At 49.7% G+C, this 20,922-nt stretch overlaps 2 protein-coding genes across 3 annotated transcripts; one reads left to right on the top strand and one right to left on the bottom strand.

Annotated features, from left to right (window-relative positions):
- Positions 1–312: 312 nt before the first annotated feature.
- On the top strand, positions 313–6,652 carry ANKS4B (ankyrin repeat and sterile alpha motif domain containing 4B). The gene is made up of 2 exons (XM_064152730.1): positions 313–476; positions 5,047–6,652. Exons 1-2 carry the CDS (start codon positions 313–315, stop codon positions 6,119–6,121), a joined length of 1,239 nt encoding a protein of 412 aa, XP_064008800.1. The 3' UTR covers positions 6,122–6,652.
- Positions 6,653–8,528: 1,876 nt separating this feature from the next.
- CRYM (crystallin mu) lies at positions 8,529–20,921 on the bottom strand. Of its 2 annotated transcripts, none has more exons than XM_064153812.1 (8): positions 20,878–20,921; positions 20,107–20,257; positions 17,804–17,866; positions 15,430–15,531; positions 14,155–14,338; positions 12,267–12,388; positions 11,345–11,429; positions 8,529–10,697 (listed from the first exon to the last, which is right to left on the bottom strand). In XM_064153812.1, the coding sequence occupies exons 2-8, from the start codon at positions 20,242–20,244 to the stop codon at positions 10,633–10,635; spliced, it is 759 nt and encodes a 252-aa protein (XP_064009882.1). In that variant the 5' UTR covers positions 20,245–20,257; positions 20,878–20,921; the 3' UTR covers positions 8,529–10,632. The 2 variants fall into 2 exon arrangements, with proteins under 2 accessions (XP_064009882.1, XP_064009881.1); XM_064153811.1 differs by lacking the exon at positions 20,878–20,921 and adding an exon at positions 20,540–20,781.
- Between the last annotated feature and the right edge of the window lies 1 nt (position 20,922).

Raw genomic sequence — 20,922 nt, 5'->3', positions numbered from 1 at the left:
ACTGATGCTGGACTCAATGCCCTCATCCAGATCATCAGTAAATAAGAATTAATCCCCTCTGCCTTTAAGTAGTTAAATAAGCAACAGAAAAGTCACCCTCCAGAAAATGAAAGCGTTCCCCACACCGTTGCCTTATTACCTAGGCAGAGCTCCAGACAAGTTGTTTGCCAGGATGAACTTTGCCTCCTCATTTCCATCCTCACAGGGATGCCTTAACTTGTAATCATTAATGAGCTGTCCCTGCAATGGAAGTGTAACTGTGCAGCCTGATCATCACCCGGAGCTGCTTGGGCAAACCAGAAGTCACTGAAAATGTCAAGCAGGTATCACAAAGCAGCAGCTGATGGCAATTTGGACCTACTGAAAGAAGCCACTAGGAAAGACCTCAATAGTTCAGACGAAGATGGAATGACCCCTACCCTTCTGGCAGCATACCATGGGTATCTGGAGGCTCTAGAAGTCATATGTGGAAGAGGGTAAGTCAGTCAGTCAGTCTCTGTTGCTTCAAGGCTGAGACGCCAAACTCCTAACTAGTGCAACATGTTATAGCTTGGACTTGATGATCTCGAAGGTCTTTTCCAATTCTTTTCCAATCTGCTTAATCAATTGTGTGATTCTGTAGCGCCTGGATGAGCTCAGCCCCGGAGGCTGCAAACCCCAGCCCTTTCTTTCAGGGCACTGCCAGGAACTGCTCCTCTCCGTTCGCGGTGGTTTAGGGCCAGAACCTACAAGCAGGTCTGTGCGTGAGGTCAGTGAAACCGCATCAGCAGGACCACCTCACTGCTGAGCCTGAGGGGAGCAGTCCGTAGGAGCAGGGTCCTGGGATCCTGCCTCGCTGTGGGGGAGCAGAGGCTGCCCAACAGCCTCTGATGAGAATTCTCTTTGACACAGGCTCTGCCTCTACAGAGAAAGAGAGAGTCTCAAACATTTTCCATGAAAAAGCTCTCTCGTTTTCTTCCCCAGAGCAGGCAGCAGGCACTTGTGAAGATTCAGTGTTCCCACAGCTGGGGTGCTTGAGACAGCCACACCTGGCATTGGTGATTCTCTGCTTTTTACAGTGCCCGCAGCTGCCATCGCGCTGGGAAGGATAGCAGTGTTTCAGAGGCTGTGGTAGGAACCTTGTAAATCAAGAGGGGGGGGAGGGGGGATGACAAAAGAAAAGGTTTCTACAGGTTTATTTTTCAACCAGTGATGTTTCTGTAGTGCATTTAAATGTACTACATGCTTAAAATGCATTACTGAAATGGCAGTTCCCTCCCCTGTCTTGCTTGGGGCCACCTTTTCAGCAGTGATTCTGTAATGAGATCTAATAACAGAAACTCTGAGCAGAGGGGAAGATTAAACTGATCTGTAGTTCCAACCATAACAGCTTAGAGAAGAGTGGAGGGAAGAGCTGAACAACTAGTTGGATGTATCTCAGTTTTCCTTTATTAAAGGGGGGGGGGGGGGAAGAATTGAAGATCTGGACTGCAAATAGGTTCTTCATAGCTCTTCTGTGGAGCCCATTGAACTGAGGTGTGGCTTTAATAAAGCAATAAAAAGGACCTTTGGACTGCACAGTTACTGCTGTGTCCTCAGGAGACGCAGAAAGAGATCGGCAGTTTTTCAACGTGTATAATTAAGAGAGATTCAGGGACATCTCTAGTGCCAGTAAAGGTTTGTCCCTGACCAGCTAGAAGACAGCTCAGGAACAAATAGCAAAACTCTTCTTGGGCCAAAGTTGGGTTGAAAAACGTGGCTCCTGCCATGCAGGCTGCTGGGAGTCACAGCCAAGGCCACCAGAGTGAGAACTGCTGTGCAGCAGTTACTTAATGCACTGCTAACTCTTTTTCTTGCAAGAGGACAGCTTTGGGGCAGGATTGCCCTCAAGTCAAACAGAGGCTTTCAGCTCTGCTTTAGTCAGAGATCTCCTGGCGTGACCAGCGAGCTGCGGCTGTCGCAGATACAGCTCCAGACCCACTGCTCTCCTTGGGAGAAGCTGAGCTCTGGAAGACTTCCATTCTCTTCTGCAGTTGGTCAATGTTTCCCTCTGAGAAAGTGTTTCAACAGATCCATCCTTTCCTTGAGGAGATTTCCTGACAAAGGGCCCCGAGTTCTGGGTGGTTTTCTTTAGAGTGGTGGCAGATTTTAGAGCTTTAGGAAGCTTGCAACACACCCAGCCCTTGGGAAACGTAGCAACACTAACAATAAGTCCCTTTTAGCTTGAAAGAGGTTCTCCTTCTAGGCATCAAGAGATGCTTTCTCTGCTTGCTTTGCAGGCAGGTACATGAATAAAGGCAACACCCAGCAGCAGATCTTTCCTCTTTCTTGGGACAGCAGGGGAAGGAGGGCAAAAGAGAACTCACAGTAGATGTCAAACCTTATCCAAAGTCCCACTGAGCTGGGAAACAGGCTCTAGTCTGGCAATTGTTTGAGACTCAAAGGCTGGCAGGGGAAAAGAGACTAGAAACAGCTGCAAAGCGCCCTGCGGGAGGACGTCTGACCCAGCCCTGCCAAGGCTCAGCCATGCTGACGCTGGCATTCAGCTTAGAATTCGAGTCAGCCGCAGTCAGGCAGCTCCCCAGGGCGAAGCCACAGAAGCAGAAACATGTGCACATGGCTTCCTTATGGGCGAGGGGAGAAACTTTGATCCGCAGCTGCTGCCTCCTGGTAGAAACGCCTGCGCCGCCCCAGCCTGGCACGCTCGGGCTGCTGCTGCTCCGCGGGGCAGGCAGCTCAGCGTCTCAGCTCCGCGGGGCAGGCAGCTCAGCGTCTGAGCTCCGCGGGGCAGGCAGCTCAGCGTCTGAGCTCCGCGGGGCAGGCAGCTCAGCGTCTCAGCTCCGCGGGGCAGGCAGCTCAGCGTCTCAGCTCCGCGGGGCAGGCAGCTCAGCGTCTCAGCTCCGCGGGGCAGGCAGCTCAGCGTCTCAGCTCCGCGGGGCAGGCAGCTCAGCGTCTCAGCTCCGCGGGGCAGGCAGCTCAGCGTCTCAGCTCCGCGGGGCAGGCAGCTCAGCGTCTCAGCTCCGCGGGGCAGGCAGCTCAGCGTCTCAGCTCCGCGGGGCAGGCAGCTCAGCGTCTCAGCTCCGCGGGGCAGGCAGCTCAGTGTCTCAGCTCCACGGGGACCCCCGCACTCTCGCTGGCTTGTGACATTTCAGGCTGATCGCAGATTTGGGCCTCCAGAAATTCGTTAGTGCTTTTCTTCAGAGACACTGAGAGCCAGAGAGGAAGGCCTGAAGGAAGTTTTGTGCTAGAACCATTTAGCTCACTGCACAGCTGCCACGGAGCACATCTCCAAGGCACTGAAATGTTTAAGCTCCCAAGAGTAGAAACTCTCCTTGTAAATTTGGCCCTTAGCTCCGAAGAGTTTGGGCTGCTGGGGCTGCCCTGGCTGTTGCTCACAGGATGCTTTCCAAGCCGATGCTGGATCCAGGCTGGTTCTTGGCTGCAGGCAGCAGGTCAGCGTGAAGGCAGCGCGGGAGTTGAAAGGAGAGCAGTGCTTTTCCCTGCCTGCAGGCTCAGCGGGAAGGATGTGGCATTTCCTTTTACACTGAGCTGCTGCTTTTCAAATCCCACCAGCAAAGGCAGCTGAAGGAGAACAAAGGCGCTGAAGAAAACAGCAGAACCTACCTGGGCTTAGTCGAACAGCAGCGGAGACAAACACACAGTCAGGGCTGTACTCACGCTGATCATTCACCTATTAGCCAAAACACTGCTCCGTGGGCTCATTAAACATGCATTAACGTGGCCAGTGAGGAAAGCTCCTAACATGCCTTCGACATGCAGAAAAAGGAAGAGTCACCAATTAGCCTTTAACAGGTTCCACTCAAAAGGTGTTGAAACAGCTCTGCCCTTCCCTCCAGCTGCTCTGCAGTCCCTGCCAGCCCCTAACGAGCTTGCTTCACTCACATGGGCAGGGCCTGTGGCCTGAGCCAGCCTCAGGGCTGGTGTAGGAGCAGCACTGCTGTAGGGGATGGAGCTCAGCTGCCTCATTTTCGCTGAGCTCTGCTGCTCACAGCAAAGCTGAGCATCTGAGTGCTTGGGATCTGTTCAGCCCTGCACTGTGCTCTGCTTAGAATTATAGAACAGAACCAGAGAATCAACCAGGCTGGAAGAGAGCTTCGAGCTCAGCCAGCCCAACCTAGCACCCAGCCCTGCCCAAGCAACCAGACCATGGCACTAAGTGCCCCAGCCAGGCTTGGCTTCAACACCTCCAGCCACGGCCACTCCACCACCTCCCTGGGCAGCCCATTCCAATGCCAATCACTCTCTCTGCCAACAACTTCCTAATAACATCCAGCCTAGACCTCCCCTGCCACAGCTTGAGACTCTGTCCCCTTCTTCTATTGCTGGGTGCCTGGCAGCAGAGCCCAACCCCACCTGGCTACAGCCTCCCTGCAGGCAGTTGCAGACAGCAATGAGCTCTGCCCTGAGCCTCCTCTGCTGCAGGCTGCACACCCCCAGCTCCCTCAAGCCTCTCCTCACAGGGCTCTGCTCCAGGCCCCTCACAGCTTTGGCGCCCTCCTGTGGACACCTTCCAGCACCTCAACATCTCTCTGCAATGGAGGAGCCCAGAACTGGACACAGCACTCAAGGTGTGGCCTGAGCAGTGCTGAGCACAGGGCCACAAGAACCTCCCTTGTCCTGCTGCCCACACTGCTCCTGAGCCAGCCCAGGATGCCATTGGCTCTGCTGCCTCATCTTCAGCTCCTCTCTACCATCACCCCCAGGGCCCTCTCTGCCTGGCTGCTCTCAGCCACTCTGTCCCCAGCCTGTAGTGCTGCTTGGGGTTGTTGTGGCCAAAGTGCAGAACCCTGCACTTGGCCTTGTTCAGCCTCATCCCATTGGCCTCTTCCCACCCATGCAGCCTGGCCAGGTCCCTCTGCAGGGCTCTCCTACCCTCCAACAGCTCCACACTGCTCCTAGCTTGGTGTCATCTGCAACCTTACTGATGCCAGCAATCAATTCCTGGGTCCAGATCATCAATAAAGACACTGAACAGGATCTGGCCCAGCACTGATCCCTGGGGGACAGCAGGTACCTCCAGCTCACTGTGTGCTGTTCTCCTTCCAGAGGTGATCCAGACAAGTGTGACATCTGGGGGAACACACCTCTGCACCACGCTGCCCGCAACGGCCACATCCACTGCGTCTCTTTCCTGGTCAACTTTGGCGCCAACATCTTTGCCCTGGACAATGACCTGCGCACGCCGCTGGAGGCAGCTGCCAGCAGAGACCGCCACGAATGCGTCAGAATCCTGGACAAAGCTGCCACCGAGCAGAACATGCTCAACCCAAAGAAGGTCTCCAGACTCAAAGCACAGGCCCAGAGGAACGCAGAGAAGCAGATCAAGGAGTGTGAGAAGCGGCAGGAGAAACATCAGCAGGAGATGAACCGGAACTACGTAAAGGAGAAGGTTGGCACAGTCAACTCTTCCAAAGGGACCCACTCCAGGGTGAAGCTGCCTAACCTCTTTGCTTCCAACACAACCAGCTCTTTCTCCAAAAACCTGAAAGACACCTTCAAACTGAAGGGGAAGAAGGCAGCCGACAGCACGAGAAGCCAGGGCACACAGAGCGGCGAGCTAAAGGACGAGGCCAGCAGGAGAAGTGTGATGCATCTGTTCGATGAGAAGGAGGAGGATGAGTTACTGAACGAGCTCGGCGAGAGGAACTCCTCTGACAGCGACGCTCAGCTCTCCATTTTCAAGCGGCCAGGCCTCGGCAAGATTGTATTTGGAAGGAATTTGGCTGCAGAGGTAAGCCCTGGAGCTGTGTCTTCTGAGAAAGAAGGGATAAGCTTTAAAATGTCCAGTGAGCTCTTCCAGTTTGAAACCGATGAGAAGAGCAAGGAAGACGGCGCTGAAAACGGCGCTGATGTCCCCTGGCATGAGGAAGAAGTCCTTTGGGATGACGAGGAAGCAGAGAGCACACCCCTTGAGGTCTTTCTGGCATCACAAATGCTGGATGAGTTTCTTCCAGTCTTTATGAGGGAAAAAATTGATTTAGATGCCCTAATGCTGTGCTCTGATGAAGACCTGCAGAGCATTCAGATAGAGCTTGGGCCAAGAAAGAAAATCCTGAACGCTGTGAGTAAAAGAAAGCAAGCACTGGAGAGGCCTGGGCAGACTGCAGACACTTGCTTATAAATGCCCATGCATGCTGCTGCATGCTGATTCACCCTTGCCTGCTCTGCCAAGAGCATGCCAATGCCCCAGATACCTGCAACAGCAAAGGGCAGAGAGGTCACCAACTGCTGCAGGAAGCACAGCAAGGACAAAGCCTTCTCTCTGTCCCGTGGAGGATATTCATTCCAGCACACTCTGACAGGCAGACAGATGTGAAGGTAACCCCCCCAAATCTACAGAATTCAACCTTTTTCGCCCTGAACTGCTTTTGGGGATTGGATTTCCTCTTGCTGGAGCAACTTAAAGTAGTAGTGAAGGGCAGCTGTGATACACTCCTCACCAAAGCCTTCACTTCTCCGACACCACAAGGCACAGAGCACTGCCTAAGCTCAACAGCTTTGAGATTCCTCCGTTCACATCTGTCAGATAGTTACAGACCTCCCCTCCTGGCACTAGGATGTTAGAAGTGGCACCTCAATCTTGACTTCTGCTGCAGATTATTGACTCTAAAAGCCTCTCACTTCATGTAGATAAGACTCATTTACAGCAAGTTGCATGTTCTGGTCAGCAAAGTGTTTTGCTGCTCTGCTGATGTGAATTAAAACACTATATAGGAGTGGAGATGTTTGCTGTGAGTTGTGTGTTCTTTTCCCACTGGGCTGGACCCAGTTGCCACGTCTTAAATGGCATCAAGACTGTAGCACTTATAACTAGAATTACAGAATCAACTAGGTTGGAAGAGACCTCCAAGCTCATCCAGTCCAACCTAGCACCCAGCCCTAGCCAGGGCTCAGGAGAGGAGCAGAAGAGGAGACAGCCTCTGGAGAAGCTGCCCTCCTTTGGCTCTAGCAGGAGGCACTGGCAGCAAGGCTCCCTGCAAGGCCTGTTCCCTTGACATCGCTACCCAGGCAGTGTTCCATGACCCTACCAAGGTGCTTGTAGCACTCTTGCTCTGGCTCAGACCTCGGAGGCACAACTATTAGCAGGCCTTTTTTCTTCAATCTCTTTTGATAGCTTTCCATCAGCCAGCTGTGATTTTTCCCTTGAGGCCATACTGCCTGTGTGGTCACTAATCCTAGTTCCTAATCTGTTTGGTCATGCTTCCCTCTTTCCAAGTCTTCTTGTTACTTTCATTTGTATAGATCCCTTTTTTGGCTGGACTTTATACTGCTTTCTTTCCTCCCTGGACTCCTGTACTGCAGCAGCTTTTCTTCTGGTAAGCAGTTTCATCAGACTGCTGTTCTGCACAGTCTGATGTAACTGCTGCCCTTAGCACAGGAATTAAACCAGAGAGCCTCCCCCTGGCCTCGCTGTTGTTAACTGCTGGGCTGTTTTCAGATCCGCTCAGAAACTCAAACACCTTTACCAAAGCAGGAAGGTGATGAACCTCATACATTTGAAGGCACGGGAGGGGGATTGTGAAGTCATGTATTTGCTGTTTCTCTACCTGCCCAAATGCTTGTGACCTGCCCACAACACATCCTCAGAACATCAGTGAGTGGTGTCAACACCTTGAAAACCCATCCAGTAAGTGCTATGACCACAAAACAGCTTCAGCAGCTCTGTCACAGGCCCCAGGCACCTCTAAATGGCACTGAAGAACTGCCTCTCTCCATACTCGCCTGGCTGCTGCAGACGGAGAAGCAGAGCTAGTAGCAGAGATACTGCATGTAAATTGAGTGACTTAGCTGGCACAAGTAGCCACTGGGCTCTGGTAGGACCTTAGGTCTCTACAGCAACTCCCTGGAGCTAGCAGATGCAGCACAGGATCTATGGAAAGGAGTTCCTTGTCCTTCTGCAACTCCATCTGCAGCCTGAATAAGCAGCCCCAAAACCTCCCACGTGACCCTTCTTAAGCATCTGCATCAGCTCCAATATACTTAAAACACTCTTTAAGTGCCAGCAGTGTTAGCCTTTGTCTTGCAGGGTGGTCCTAGAAATGGCCTTCTGATGTAGAGTAGCCAAGTAGAACAACGGAGGGGGAAAACTATAAAGGACCACTCACAGTTCAGTTTCCCACTTCTGTGCTTCGCTGGTGTCCACAGTTTTTTTCCCACCAACTTGTTTACTTCATAAACTTGAGGCAAATCAGTGAATCCCAGCTCTAAATGCTTAGTCCTATGTGCACTGCATACTTCTGTTAGAGACACTTTATGTGCAATCTCTCAGCCCAATGCAAACCCAGATTATGAACCCATGGGATGAGCCATGACTGCAGCCCTCCTTCCTTAAGGATTTCATACTCTGCACTGCACAGAGGGAATGAGCAGTATAGGCAGCAAAACACAGTATCACAGTGGAGCAAAGCAAACCCCATTTATTTTCCACTCTGTGTGCAGTGCTCACATTTACTTGTTGCTCACTGCAACAAGTGAACAAATCCCAAGGCACCACTCAACACAAGGAATGCACGAAAGGGAGACAGAAAACCAGTGCTATCTATTTAATTAGAACATAAATGCAAGTTACATGTGTCTTGAAAGTGATTGCCAAGAAAAGGAAACATAGAAGGGAGTGCTATCATTTTCTCTCAAATAAAAAATAAGTCTCAAGGCAGTATCCAAGCAAATCCCATTCATTGGATCTAATCCCCCTCATGAATCAACAGGCACAACGCTGAAAACAGGCTCTCAGAATGTCCTGTGGCAAAGGAAAGCCAAGATCCAGGCTTTTGGACCAGCTCCATCTGCTTTTGAAGCACATCCACTGCAGAAGAGCACACATGGAAATCAACTGTATTTGTCTTCTTCCCAGCACTGCCTCACTTCAAATGCCAAACCTTGTTTTGTGCAGGCACAGAACTTGGGTAATGCTGTCCTAAGTGCAGGTTTCTGTAGTTGCTGAATTACAGAACATCGATGGCTGTCACATTTGTCTTAAGCTAATGGCATTCTCTATTGACTCAGCCTGTTAGTTCAGCAACACTCACACCTCTGAGCCCTCCAGAACTCAAGAACAACACCACCACACATGTAACAACAGAAGGGTAATTTGCTACCATTAAACAAACCCCAAAGCTCACAGAGAAATTTCTGTTCTTGTTTCTGCTGCGTGGAGTTAGATTCTGTTCATACAAACACATCCTTTAGCCCTGTTCACTTACTGCTCTGATAAAACTTCCATGCTAAAACTCTGCCACTGACTACTTTATTCCAACCAGTTGACACCAGGCTTATAATGTGAGTATTCTTTATGTCACAACTGCCCTGTACTCATTAACCTCTTCTGTACTTACTTACACACCATCAAGGGCTTCAACACTAACTGCTTCCGAGCCTCCTTCCCTTTGCTCCACTGTGTTCTACTGACATCAGTACAGGATCACCACGTCATCTAATCCTTCCATGGGGAGAAGGAGCACTCAATAGCCTGCATGAAAGGATTTGTTTCTGGGGCAACAGCCATGTGTCAGCAGATGCTCAACCTTTTGTAAGCCAGTTGCACAGAACTACAACTTCTTCTTAGGTAGAACATCCACCAGGAAATGACCATGGAAGTTCCTGCCCCAGCAGAGATGCAATGGGGTAAAAGAACCATTAACAACTGACCCATGGCACAGCCAAGCTGAAAATACTTGCCTTTATAAAGGCAATACTGTAATCAATTCCCACAGTTCCAACCTTCAAGAAGTTTAGGAAGACAAACTTACAAACACCCAAGATTACAAACAAAAATCCCCCCCCAGATATAGTCAAGTCAAAACCCACTTCTTTTAGTGCTCACATCTTGGGTGACTCCTTGCAATATGAAAGTGTCAATATCCCACTCAGGAATATGCTGAGAGGTACTGAGTGCAATTTCCTCCTAGCTAAAATGTACAGAGTATTAGCTCAGGGTTTTTGCACTCTGCTTCTCCCTGAGCCAGGTCTTCTCTGAAAAGAGGCAGAAATGTGACTGTGTGGAGGCATCATTATTTATATCAATTCCCACTCAAGGTGTGCTCTTAAATGAAACCACTGAGTCTGAGGGCAGGGCAATTTTGTAGAGGGTAGAAACAAGGATAGTGACACCCAGATTCCAGTCTGAGTTGGAGGGGAAGTGGTGTCCAAGGGTCAGAGATGGGCTGTGTTTCCAGGAGAGACTATCAAGGTACCTCTGAAAGCCACATTCAAAGTACCATCACAGGTAAATAAGATGCCAGAGACTGTTCTCCAAGCTGATGTATTTCACCCCAGCATGATCCACCTCTCTGTAACCATGAAATCTACCCACAGACTTCTGCTACACCAAGAATTAGGAAAGGTACCTGTGCCAGAATGATACCCAAATGCATACAAGGACCCTTTTAGTGCCACTGCAAACATCTAGTACTTGCCATGACATGGGATATGCTCATTAGTAATACTGCAGATATCTAACACTTGCCATAAGAAAGCTACACAAGTTAGTCTAATTAGCTGATATTTGAATTTCCATTCTTGACTGTATTAGAAGAGCTGCATTCAGACAGGAGTGGTGCCTTTCTGCTCAACAGGATACCCAAGGGGACTGAGTGCAATCAATTTTCTTGGCCTCGTTGGCATCTTCTCTCTTCAGTTACCAGCTGACCAGGACTCATAAACAAACTTTGCTGCTACTGTATCTTCGATTGCCATCCCTGAAAAAGGACCAAAGTCAGCAAACAACTCTTCATCCACAAAGTCCTGCAGCTCCAGGAGGGAACAAAAGGACTCAAAGTACCTAACTTGACAGAAATAGAAACCATTCCCTGTCCCAAACAGTATCACCTCCAAAGCTGACAGCCACCCTGTAAGTGCTAGGTCTGCCATATCAAGTTAGCAGAACTGCAGGCATCTCATTTTCAGTGTCCATATCACATCCTGACCCTTTTGGACATGTCATGCAGCTCAGAGCATGGCCATCCATCGTCACTCCCAAATCCATCTTTCCCCAAACAGCAACTCCAGCTCCACAGTAAACTGTCACAGGAGCTTGGGTCAGACTCCAGGGGCAGAACCCAGCAGGGCATTTGGGTTGGAGCTGTGCTAACAACCACTGCAGTCACCTACTGAACAACTGTGAAACAGAAAAATGTATTTCCCCCTATTGCTGTTTGCTTTCCTATCACATTTCATTACATCAGTCCTGGCTAGATAAATAAAACAGGACAATGCAAATCACATCCTAGTTTCCTGTGGACAGCACTTTGGAGGATGATCAGCAGCTTTCCCACGCATGGGGGGCCTAAGAAATAACAGGGCATTGTTTCCTGGCAGACTTGTACACAGGAGGGGTTGTTCTTACCCAGCGATTTAAACACTGTTGTTTTCTCAGGCAGGGCTGGTTTTGTGCCCTTCACTACTTCTCCCAGCTCAGCAAAAATCTCAGCCTGTGAAACAAACACATATTTACACAACCCAGCATATGTGTGGATAGAACAACAAGAGAAAACATTTTTCCCCCTGAGCCATTTCAAAAGAAACAACTGCTCCAGTTCTGCTAGCCCAGACCTGGTTCCTTTGCATGGTGAAGCAGATCAATATTCAGACAAATAATACAGGAGCTGGACAGAAGCCACAGAGAAGCAGAATGATTTTCAGAGAAAGACAGCTGGCAGACTTGCCTCAGTCAGCAAGCTGCTGCTAGAGTGGACAGCTTGTAACCTATCCAACAAGTCCCAGGGCATTCCACACACCTTAGCATATGCACAGCTCTTCTGCTACAATCTGAACAATTGGAAATGGCATTTTCTCTGCAAGAACATTAAAAGAGGAAAACAATCCTCAAACAGTCCCTGCCAGCAAATTCCTGCAGATCACTGTGTGCTTGGCTTCTGTTGCCCATTTTCCAGAGCCTTGATCTGTGTCAGCCACACCAAAAAGTCTTAGGGGAAGGAAGTTGCAGGTTTCAGTAAGTAGATTTGCAAATCTTTAATATAGAACTGTCAACTGTTCCAGGAAGTGTGGGTCTTCCAAAAACATACCCTGGTACTGTACACAAAGGCCAACAGTGAAAGCAACGCTGTGGTTGATACTGAGCTTGCATGGTTTTGATACAGACATGTAGTAGCCTCAGCCTGAAACCAGTTTCTCTTGCACTCTGTGCCTGGAAATGTAACTACATATGATGCTCTGGGATGCTGCAGTGCAGCAGGAGCTGAGCACCACCTCAGTTCAAACACAGGCCAACTGCCACATAATGAAGTCCATAATGAAGAAGGTCTCACCTCTGATAATATCACATCTCCTGATTCTGTCAGAGCAGCTTCTCTGGAATCCACAATCAGAACAGAATTCTTCATCAGTTCATCATCCAGTTCTCTCCAGTCTGGTCTGCTTGCTCCAACAGCTAAGACAATAAAACTGATGAACTTGGGAGGAATGTTTAAAGGAAACTCAAACCACCTTTTGTCCAAAAGGCAGGTCTGAAGCAAAAATGGTCATGACTGGGGAAAGGGAGCACACAGAGTTAACTAACATCTGACACAGCTCCAATAAGGCATTCAATATTGGACTTGTTAGTAGAAAATCCCTGTCAGCAGACTTTGGGTAGCTGAAGCATAAGAAATTCACCTCCCCTCATCTGTTATCTCTTGTACCCCTGCCATTCATCAGACTTTTATAGTCCTTTTATTTGATTCAGATTTGGTTTGTTATGTGTCTACAGAGAAAAAAAAATCAATAATCCCTCAGTTATGCAGAGGAGAAACAAAGTATTGCATAGCAAAGACTTGCTCATGCAGAGAGCTCAATGTCACTAACTGGGATTTCAAAACATAGAGCCCTCCACTATTTCCTTTTAAACATATAAGAAGTGCAAATCTACAATCTGCTCACCTGGAGAAGCTGAGAACAAAAGCCAAGGAGCTTGGCTTTAAATACAACAAGAATCATAGAATCAACCAGGTTGGAAGAGACCTCCAAGATCATCCAGTGCTGAGCACAGGGGCAGAAGAACCTCCCTTGTCCTGCTGCCCACACTGTTCCTGAGCCAGCCCAGGATGCCATTGGCTCTGCTGCCCACCTGAGCACTGCTGCCTCAGCTTCAGCTCCTCTCTACCAGCACCCCCAGCTCCCTCTCTGCCTGGCTGCTCTCAGCCACTCTGTCCCCAGCCTGTAGCACTGCTTGGGGTTGTTGTGCTTAGCTAAGACAACTACCACCTAACAACAAGCAAAATCAAAAGCAGCTATATTATACTAACTATTTTTTGAGTGCCCAGCTATTAGGGCATCAATGCCACGTTGCCTGCATGCCTCTTCAAGCAGCACAAAGGCCTCAGCAGAGAGGACAGGGCAGAGAAAGCAGAGGGGTCTTTGTGTCGCCTCAGTGCCTTGTAGGCCTTAATTGATTCTGGTTGTACTTGTGCCTTCCATGCCCTGACCCAACACAGACAACAACCTTCAACAACAAAGGGCTAAATTGAGTCTGAAAAATCGGTAGGATGCTGCCTATGTGGGACTGGTCTTCAAATTGTTCCCTTTGACAAGTCTCCTTTGTCCTGCTGCCATGCCATTTGGAAAGTGCATCTGAGCCAAAGGCACCAGGAACAAAACAAACAAACGTGGCTACTCCAGAGACTCCAAACAATAGTGTGGCAACATCACTGCAAGCAAAAAAGAGCAGCCTCCAAACTCTCCACATAATGAGAGGTCAAGTGATGGAGTTCTTAGCTCAGCTCTTGTGTGTTTTCCACTCAAGTTAAAAAAGAATAAAGTAAATTTTAGAAGGTGATCAGCCCAAAGAGGAGCAAGTAGAGGCTCTTCTAAAAGTGGGTGAAGAAAAGACTGGAATGATTCCCTAGTAGTTGGTGTGAGCAGGAAGCTCTTTGGAAATAACAGGCTTGTGTGGGTTAAAGGAGAGAGCATCGAGTGAGCACAGGGTGGCAAAGGTGATGCAGCACTATACAACAACACACAAGCATGTTCTATGCTCTAGCAAGCATCTGGTGATGGCTTCAGGCACCCAGGGGAACACAGGGGTGGGAACAGTGGTCCTCACTGCACGGGGAAAGCCAAGAGGCTGTGCCGAGGAGCACAGAGTACTGCTCTGCCGCAGTCCCGATGCCAAGCAATACAGTGACTACAGCACCTTACGAGCCTGAGAAGAAAGCATACCATTGATGTGGGCACCTGGCTTCACCCAGGCTCCAAACAGGATTGGTGTAGTCGCCATAGTGACTGTCACAATCACATCAGCCCCAGCGACTGCCTCCTGAGCAGAGGAGCAGACCTGCACCGGGCCACTGGCTGCGGCGGCAAACTTCACTGCTTTCTCCTTGGTGCGATTCCATATCCTGACCTTCAGAGAGAAACCAAAGCAACCAACGAGGAGCCAAAACAGATCAGCTTGGAGCATTTCTCCTTGGTGAATCACAGCAGTTTTGGTTTTCAGTAGATAGCTAAATGTGTCCCAAAGGTGGGGGCTTCTCCCCATTAACGTTCTCATCATACAAGTGGCTGGTCATGTATATGTGTGTCTGTGTTTGAGCAACTGGTTTGTGATGCTCTAGAGCTGGGTTTTTAAAATGCACATAGGACAATAAACATATTTAAGGGAAAGCTTACCCAAGTATGGCATCAACAGTGGGATTTGCTCAGACAAAAAAGATTACTTTCTTTCCAGCCCTCCCCTCCTTTTTTTTTTAAGGCCAAGATCTAAGTAAGAAATTCTACAGCTCCTCAAAGCATTCTTGGGTTCTGCAGGAACAGAACCAAAACATGATTAATTCTGTACCTTCTGTGGTGAGCTGACCATGGCTGGACACCAGGTGCATGCCAAGCCACCATAACACTCCCCTCCTCAAAAGGATGGGGAGAGGAAAAAATAAGAGTGGAAAAACCCTCAGGGGTCAGGATAATAGGAGTTTAATAAAGCAAAAGTGGAATCATAGGAGAACCAAAGATCAATTCTCTGCTTCCCATCAGTAGGTGATGTCCAGCCACTTCCCAGGAAGTGGAACCTCAGTACACAGTGGCTGCTTCAGAAGACAAACATCATAATGACAGCTTCCTCCATCTCCCTTCTTAGCTTTTGCTACTCAGCAGACTCATGCAGTATGGAATCTGCAGTATGGAATCATGCAGTAAAGGATCTTTGGCCAGTTTGGGCCAGCTATCTTGCTTATGTTCCCTCCCAAGATCTTGCCCACCTCCAGCCTACTGGTGAGGAGGGAACGTTGGAGAGACAGCCTTGATGCTGCGCAGGCAGTGCCCAGCAGAAGCCAAAACACCGCTGTGTTATCAACACTTCCTGGCTACCAGTACTAAGCACTGCTCTGTGAGGGAAAATTAACTCCCTCTTCGGCAGGACAATAAAACTTCAGGGGCTATACTTTAAGAGCTCCCAAAACAAAGGAAAATAAATGCATCCTGTTAAGATGTGTCCCTTACCTCTTTAAAGGTGAACAGCTCTGTGAAGATCTCATAATGGCTGTATGCTTGCACACCAGCTCCCAAAATGCACAGCACTTCAGCAGAAGCTGGCATCAGCAACTACACAGCATGGGATGGAACAGAACAACATGTGAGGATACTAACAGAGATGACAAATCCATAGCCAAAAACACAACAGAAGGCAGTAACCTTAGTCCTTTTAAACACAAGATGTTATTATGCAAAGGCTACTACTGAGTCATACAAACAGAAACCAATATTACATTGCCATTATAGAGACAGAATTGTCTGTAACAGGAAAGAAGTGTAGTGGCAGCAGCACCAAAGTCTGTCTTGGCATAATTCCATCACTGAATCATCTGATTCTTGATCTGAGCCTTAACATGCAACAGCATGAGCCAATCCAACTCCAGCCTTAGTATACTGCACTACACCTACGTGGCTCATGAAATGCTGACAGCTCCCACTGGCTGCAAATAGGGCTCAGGATACAGACAGCTACCAGAACTGAAAGTGGTAGCTGCATGGGTAAACTGGTCCTGCTAGCCCCATGCTGCATGTGGGTTATTGCTGTTGATTTGTTTGTGTCTTGGTTGGGGTCTTTCATTGGTTGATTGGGTTTGGGGTTTTTTTTCAGTTCACTGAAGCCAAAAAAATGACCTCCTGAGCATGTTTGCATTATCAGAGCCATACTATGTATGCAGCCAGCACTGTGAAAAGCAGAGATGGTTCTGAGAAGCGAGTTTGCAGTTCTGCAGTCACGTTTGGTTCCCTGCTTTAGCTCTTGCCTGTGATTCACCACTACTTAGCAGAGCTGGAGCCCAGCCCTAAGCTACCTTTGTGTCTTGTTTACGCATTTGCAGGGGCTGCTCACTTCGGTCTAAAAAGCTTTAGAATGGTCTCGGCTCTCCACACTTATTCTACTGCAAATAAATTCCAAAAACAATCTCACTGATCCCAGTTTTTCAGCAGCAAGAGCTCTTTGTTCCTTTCAAACCACTCTGAAGCACAGATTTCAAAGGTTCCCTGCATAAAAGCAGAGGTCTTTGAAAAGCAAATGCCATACAGAGGACAAGATGACAACTATGAGCTAAACCCAAACACTTGTGAAATTTTCCCAAAACAAGAAACAACAGTGGAGGATCTAATCTTGAGGTCCCTTCGGCAGCCAAGCTCCTTTAGGCCAGCACAGCCTTGACAGTGTAAAAACTGTCAGAACTGCACAAGCAGAGAATGGCTGAGATGAATGCAGTTAAACTCATGTCCAAGGAATCTATGGTGAATTGTTCTGTCCCTTGCTTCAGGGGAAACCCCTGGGGACAGGCTCCTCACTCCAATTTTGTGTCAATTTAGTTCTACTGCCATGGGCAGACTCAGGCTGGCATGAAGACTGCCACTAATGAAGTGGTGAGATCAGCGCCCATTATGATGGTAAAGCTGGGTGAAAAACACAAGTAGCTTCCAGTTCTGGCCCTCTTCCTACTTCATTCTTTGAGGTAAAGACTAAAACCTGGGTGTGCAATAGACAGAGATTTGCTCTCTTCCTTACAACCTGGGTGTGCAACAGGCAGTCCTTTGCTCTCTTCCTTACAACCTGGGTGTGCAATAGGCAGTCCTTTGCTCTCTTCCTTAACACCTGGGTGTGCAATAGGCAGTCCTTTGCTCTCTTCCTTACAACCTGGGTGTGCAATAGGCAGTCCTTTGCTCTCTTCCTTACAACCTGGGTGTGCAATAGGCAGCCCTTTGCTCTCTTCCTACTGTTAGGAGCCCAACCAACTATAGTTCTCTTAAAAAGTTAATTAAACTGCAAGCATTTTCTACCAAACTGAAAGGATGCAAAGCAACATACAACAAGATACACCTCACCTATCCTCAGGCACTGAAGTTTGCTGCAGGTGGGGATAGCAGTCTGGATATCTTCAAGTGACAACAGAGAAGCTGACAGACATCTATCCTGGGCATCACCCATCTTAAGAAAGCCCACAGTGCTCCCCAGGAACGTGCCTGCCCCTGCCCCTTTCTGCAGGTCCCATGCAACCTACCTGCTCTAGCACAACAGTACAAAACTAGCATCAACACAAACTGACTTCATCACCACACCGCAGAAGAGACTTCAAATTCCTACAGCAGCGTGCAGAACAGGCCACACAGCCAGCTCATACCTTCTGCAAGCACAAAGCCACCCTGAGCCTCAAACCAGAACAGTCTGAATCTAAGTGTTCCCTGAGGTGTGTGTGTTATCAAAAATCCCACTTACGGTTCTATTTGATGGAAACTCACATGAACTGCAAGCCATTTAGATCATTCCTGCTAGCCACTCCACAGCTGACACCACCACAGTGGTCCCAGCAGAGGGGAACAGAAGGCATACCTTGGTGGCAATGGCAGAAACCGCAGCAGTTCGTTTGGCTGTGATGACACTGCCATCTAGGAGCTGCAAAAACAGAAAAGTTCAAACAGGCTGAAATCAACTCTGAAAAAGATGAGTAAGTACCAAACATTTTCAGTCAATTGGGGTATTACAGGGCACAGACAAGCACATAAATGTTGGCAATTACCACTAAAGCAACCACAAACCAAGTAAAAACACATGTTTAAATTGAGCAGACTCTCAGTTCCACTTCTTCCATGCCACTGCCCACCAGGACAATGGGAGTGAAATCTGGTGAGTCACTCCTAACTCACACAGCTCTTCACACACCGCACTTCCCTGCCTGGGAATAGACCATAGAACCAACCAGGCTGGAAGAGAGCTCCAAGCTCAGCCAGCCCAACCTAGCACCCAGCCCTGCCCAGCCAACCAGACCATGGCACTAAGTGCCCCAGCCAGGCTTGGCTTCAACACCTCCAGCCACGGCCACTCCACCACCTCCCTGGGCAGCCCATTCCAATGCCAATCACTCTCTCTGACAACAACTTCCTAACAACATCCAGCCTAGACCTCCCCTGCCACAACTTGAGACTCTGTCCCCTTCTTCTGTTGCTGGGTGCCTGGCAGCAGAGTCCAACCCCACCTGGCTACAGCCTCCCTTCAGAGAGTTGTAGACAGCAATGAGCTCTGCCCTGAGCCGTCTCTGCTGCAGGCTGCACACCCCCAGCTCCCTCAGCCTCTCCTCACAGGGCTGTGCTCCAGGCCCCTCACCAGCCTTGCTGCCCTGCTCTGGACACATTCCAGTACTTCAATATCTCTCTTGAATTGAGGAGCCCAGAACTGGACACAGCACTCCAGGTGTGGCCTGACCAGTGCTGAGCACAGGGGCAGAAGAACCTCCCTTGTCCTGCTGGCCACACTGCTCCTGAATGGGTCTAACAGCAAACAGTGCACTCAGGAGACACCAGGGAGCACTGCAAGCCAGCCCTGGCAAAGCCCTGCACTCTTGGTCCACAAAGAGGGATGGCAGGCACCCATGACTTTTCTGTGATGCTTATCACAGGCTGTGGGGCACTGCTGCCTCCATCTGTCTTAGTTACTGTGTACAAATTAATTTAGGAGGTTAAAAAGCTGATGTGTTTTATAGAATGGTTTAAGTTGGAGGGGACTTCAAAGCTTATCCAGTTCCAACCCCCTACCATAGGCAGGGACACTTCCCACTAGAACAGGTCACTCAAAGACTCATTCTACCTGGCCTTGAACACCTCCAGGGAGGTTGTGGAGCACAGAATCACCCAATGTGATCTTTGATCACATTGGGTGATTCTGTGCTCCACAACCTCCCTGGGCAACCTGTGCCAGTGTCTCACCACCCTCACTGTAAAGAACTTCTTCCTAACATCCAGTTTGAATCTCCTCTCTGCCAGTTCAAACCCGTTACCCCTCCTCCTGTCATTACAAGACCTTGTCAATAGTCCCTCCCTGTTTTCTGGTACAGTTTAGCAACAGAAGCTCAATATACTTTCCCTGGTCAGTTTTGGCTCTTTAATAGTCATTATTACAAAAGTGCAATGCAAATGGTCAATATTATTTAAAAACTCTTAAATTCCTTAAACAAACAAATCAGGACCGAATGCTATTCCCTGTTATATCAACTGCAAATCTCTTTAGGTCAACTCAGGCCATTCAGTATCTGAACGGGGTCCAGGGAAAAGCTGGGGAGGGACTTTTCAGGATATCAGGGAGTGGCAGGAGTGGGGGGAATGGAGCAAAGCTGGAGGTGGGGAGAGTCAGCCTGGAGGTGAGGAGGAAGTTGTTGAGCATGAGAGTGGTGAGAGGCTGGAATGGGTTGCCCAGGGAGGTGGCTGAGGCCCCATGGCTGGAGATGTTTGAGGCCAGGCTGGCTGAGGCTGTGGGCAGCCTGCTCTAGGGTAGGGTGCCCCTGGGCATGGCAGGGGTTGGAACTGGCTGCTCCTTGTGCTCCCTTCCAACCCTGACTGATTCTGTGATTCTATGATTCTAACTCAAGATAAATTATTTATTTAGTTAAGATTTCCTCCCCCCCCTTTCAAATGCAAGGTAAATTTTCCTGATCTCTTCCAGCCAGCCTGTCAGCTAACAGACTCCCTTCACATCGATCACAAGTGACAGCCAACACGAGTGAGAGTTAGGAGGCTTTAGACTAAATCCTGATCCGGCACGAGGCAGGTAAGCAGATGGATTTACAGCAGCACCAGCTAAGAGTCAAGAGGCAGAACTGTCGAGAGCCGTAACAGCGAAGCAGAAGCGTGCACGGAACTCACAGCTTTTAAAGAGCCGTTTCTGGGGTCAAATAAGAGGATGGTCGCCTGGTGCGAAGGGACAGAAGAATCCTTCTTGTGCTCATAAAAGGTCACCAACTTGGTTGTCAGAGCATCATCTACAGCGCTGTAGGCAGGCATGACTCCTAGGTACCTTGTAAGAGAACCACTCCCGTTACTTCAGTCCCTTCGGTACGAGAGCCTACGGGCACCGCAAGCGGCTCCCGAGCAGCGAACCAGGGACACGATACCAGTGCCGCTTTGACGCTCTAATTCCTCCGCCGCAGGCCCGGCCCCTCGTTACCACAACCCAGTTCCCCCCTCCGGAGGGTCCGCACCTTCTCCCACAGGCGGCACTGCCTTGCTGCCCGCCGGCTCCGTCAGGCCGCCCCTCCCCCGCCCCCGGGAAGACAAGCCGGCTGCCCGCCCGCCTCACCCGCCGTGCCGGTGCACCGGCACCACGGTGCGCACGGGCTGCACGACGCCTCCCGCCGCGCCGGCAGAGAAGTTGGCCAGGGCAGCCTCCAGCGCCGGCAGCAGGAGGCTGGCACGGTGCAGGTGCTTCTCCACCTCCTCGGCGCCGATGAACACAGGCGGAGTCGAGCCCATGGCGATCGCCACAGATACCAGGCAGCGCCGCACGCCACCGACGAGCTGATCGCTCGGCGCTGACGCTATGTAATTAGCAGCAGCCTCCGCCCCCCGGCCTGGCACCGCCCCGTGGCCCGCCCCGCACCCCCGCTGCGAGCCGCCGGTGTCCCAGCTACGCCTTACGGGCACAGCGGAGATCAGCACCCCGCCGGGACCGCTGAGGGCTAC

This window comes from Pogoniulus pusillus, chromosome 13 (assembly GCF_015220805.1).
Source record: "Pogoniulus pusillus isolate bPogPus1 chromosome 13, bPogPus1.pri, whole genome shotgun sequence".
Lineage (NCBI taxonomy): Eukaryota > Metazoa > Chordata > Aves > Piciformes > Lybiidae > Pogoniulus > Pogoniulus pusillus.
Note: the sequence above shows the minus strand (reverse complement) of the source record. Positions and strands in the feature narration are given on the sequence as shown.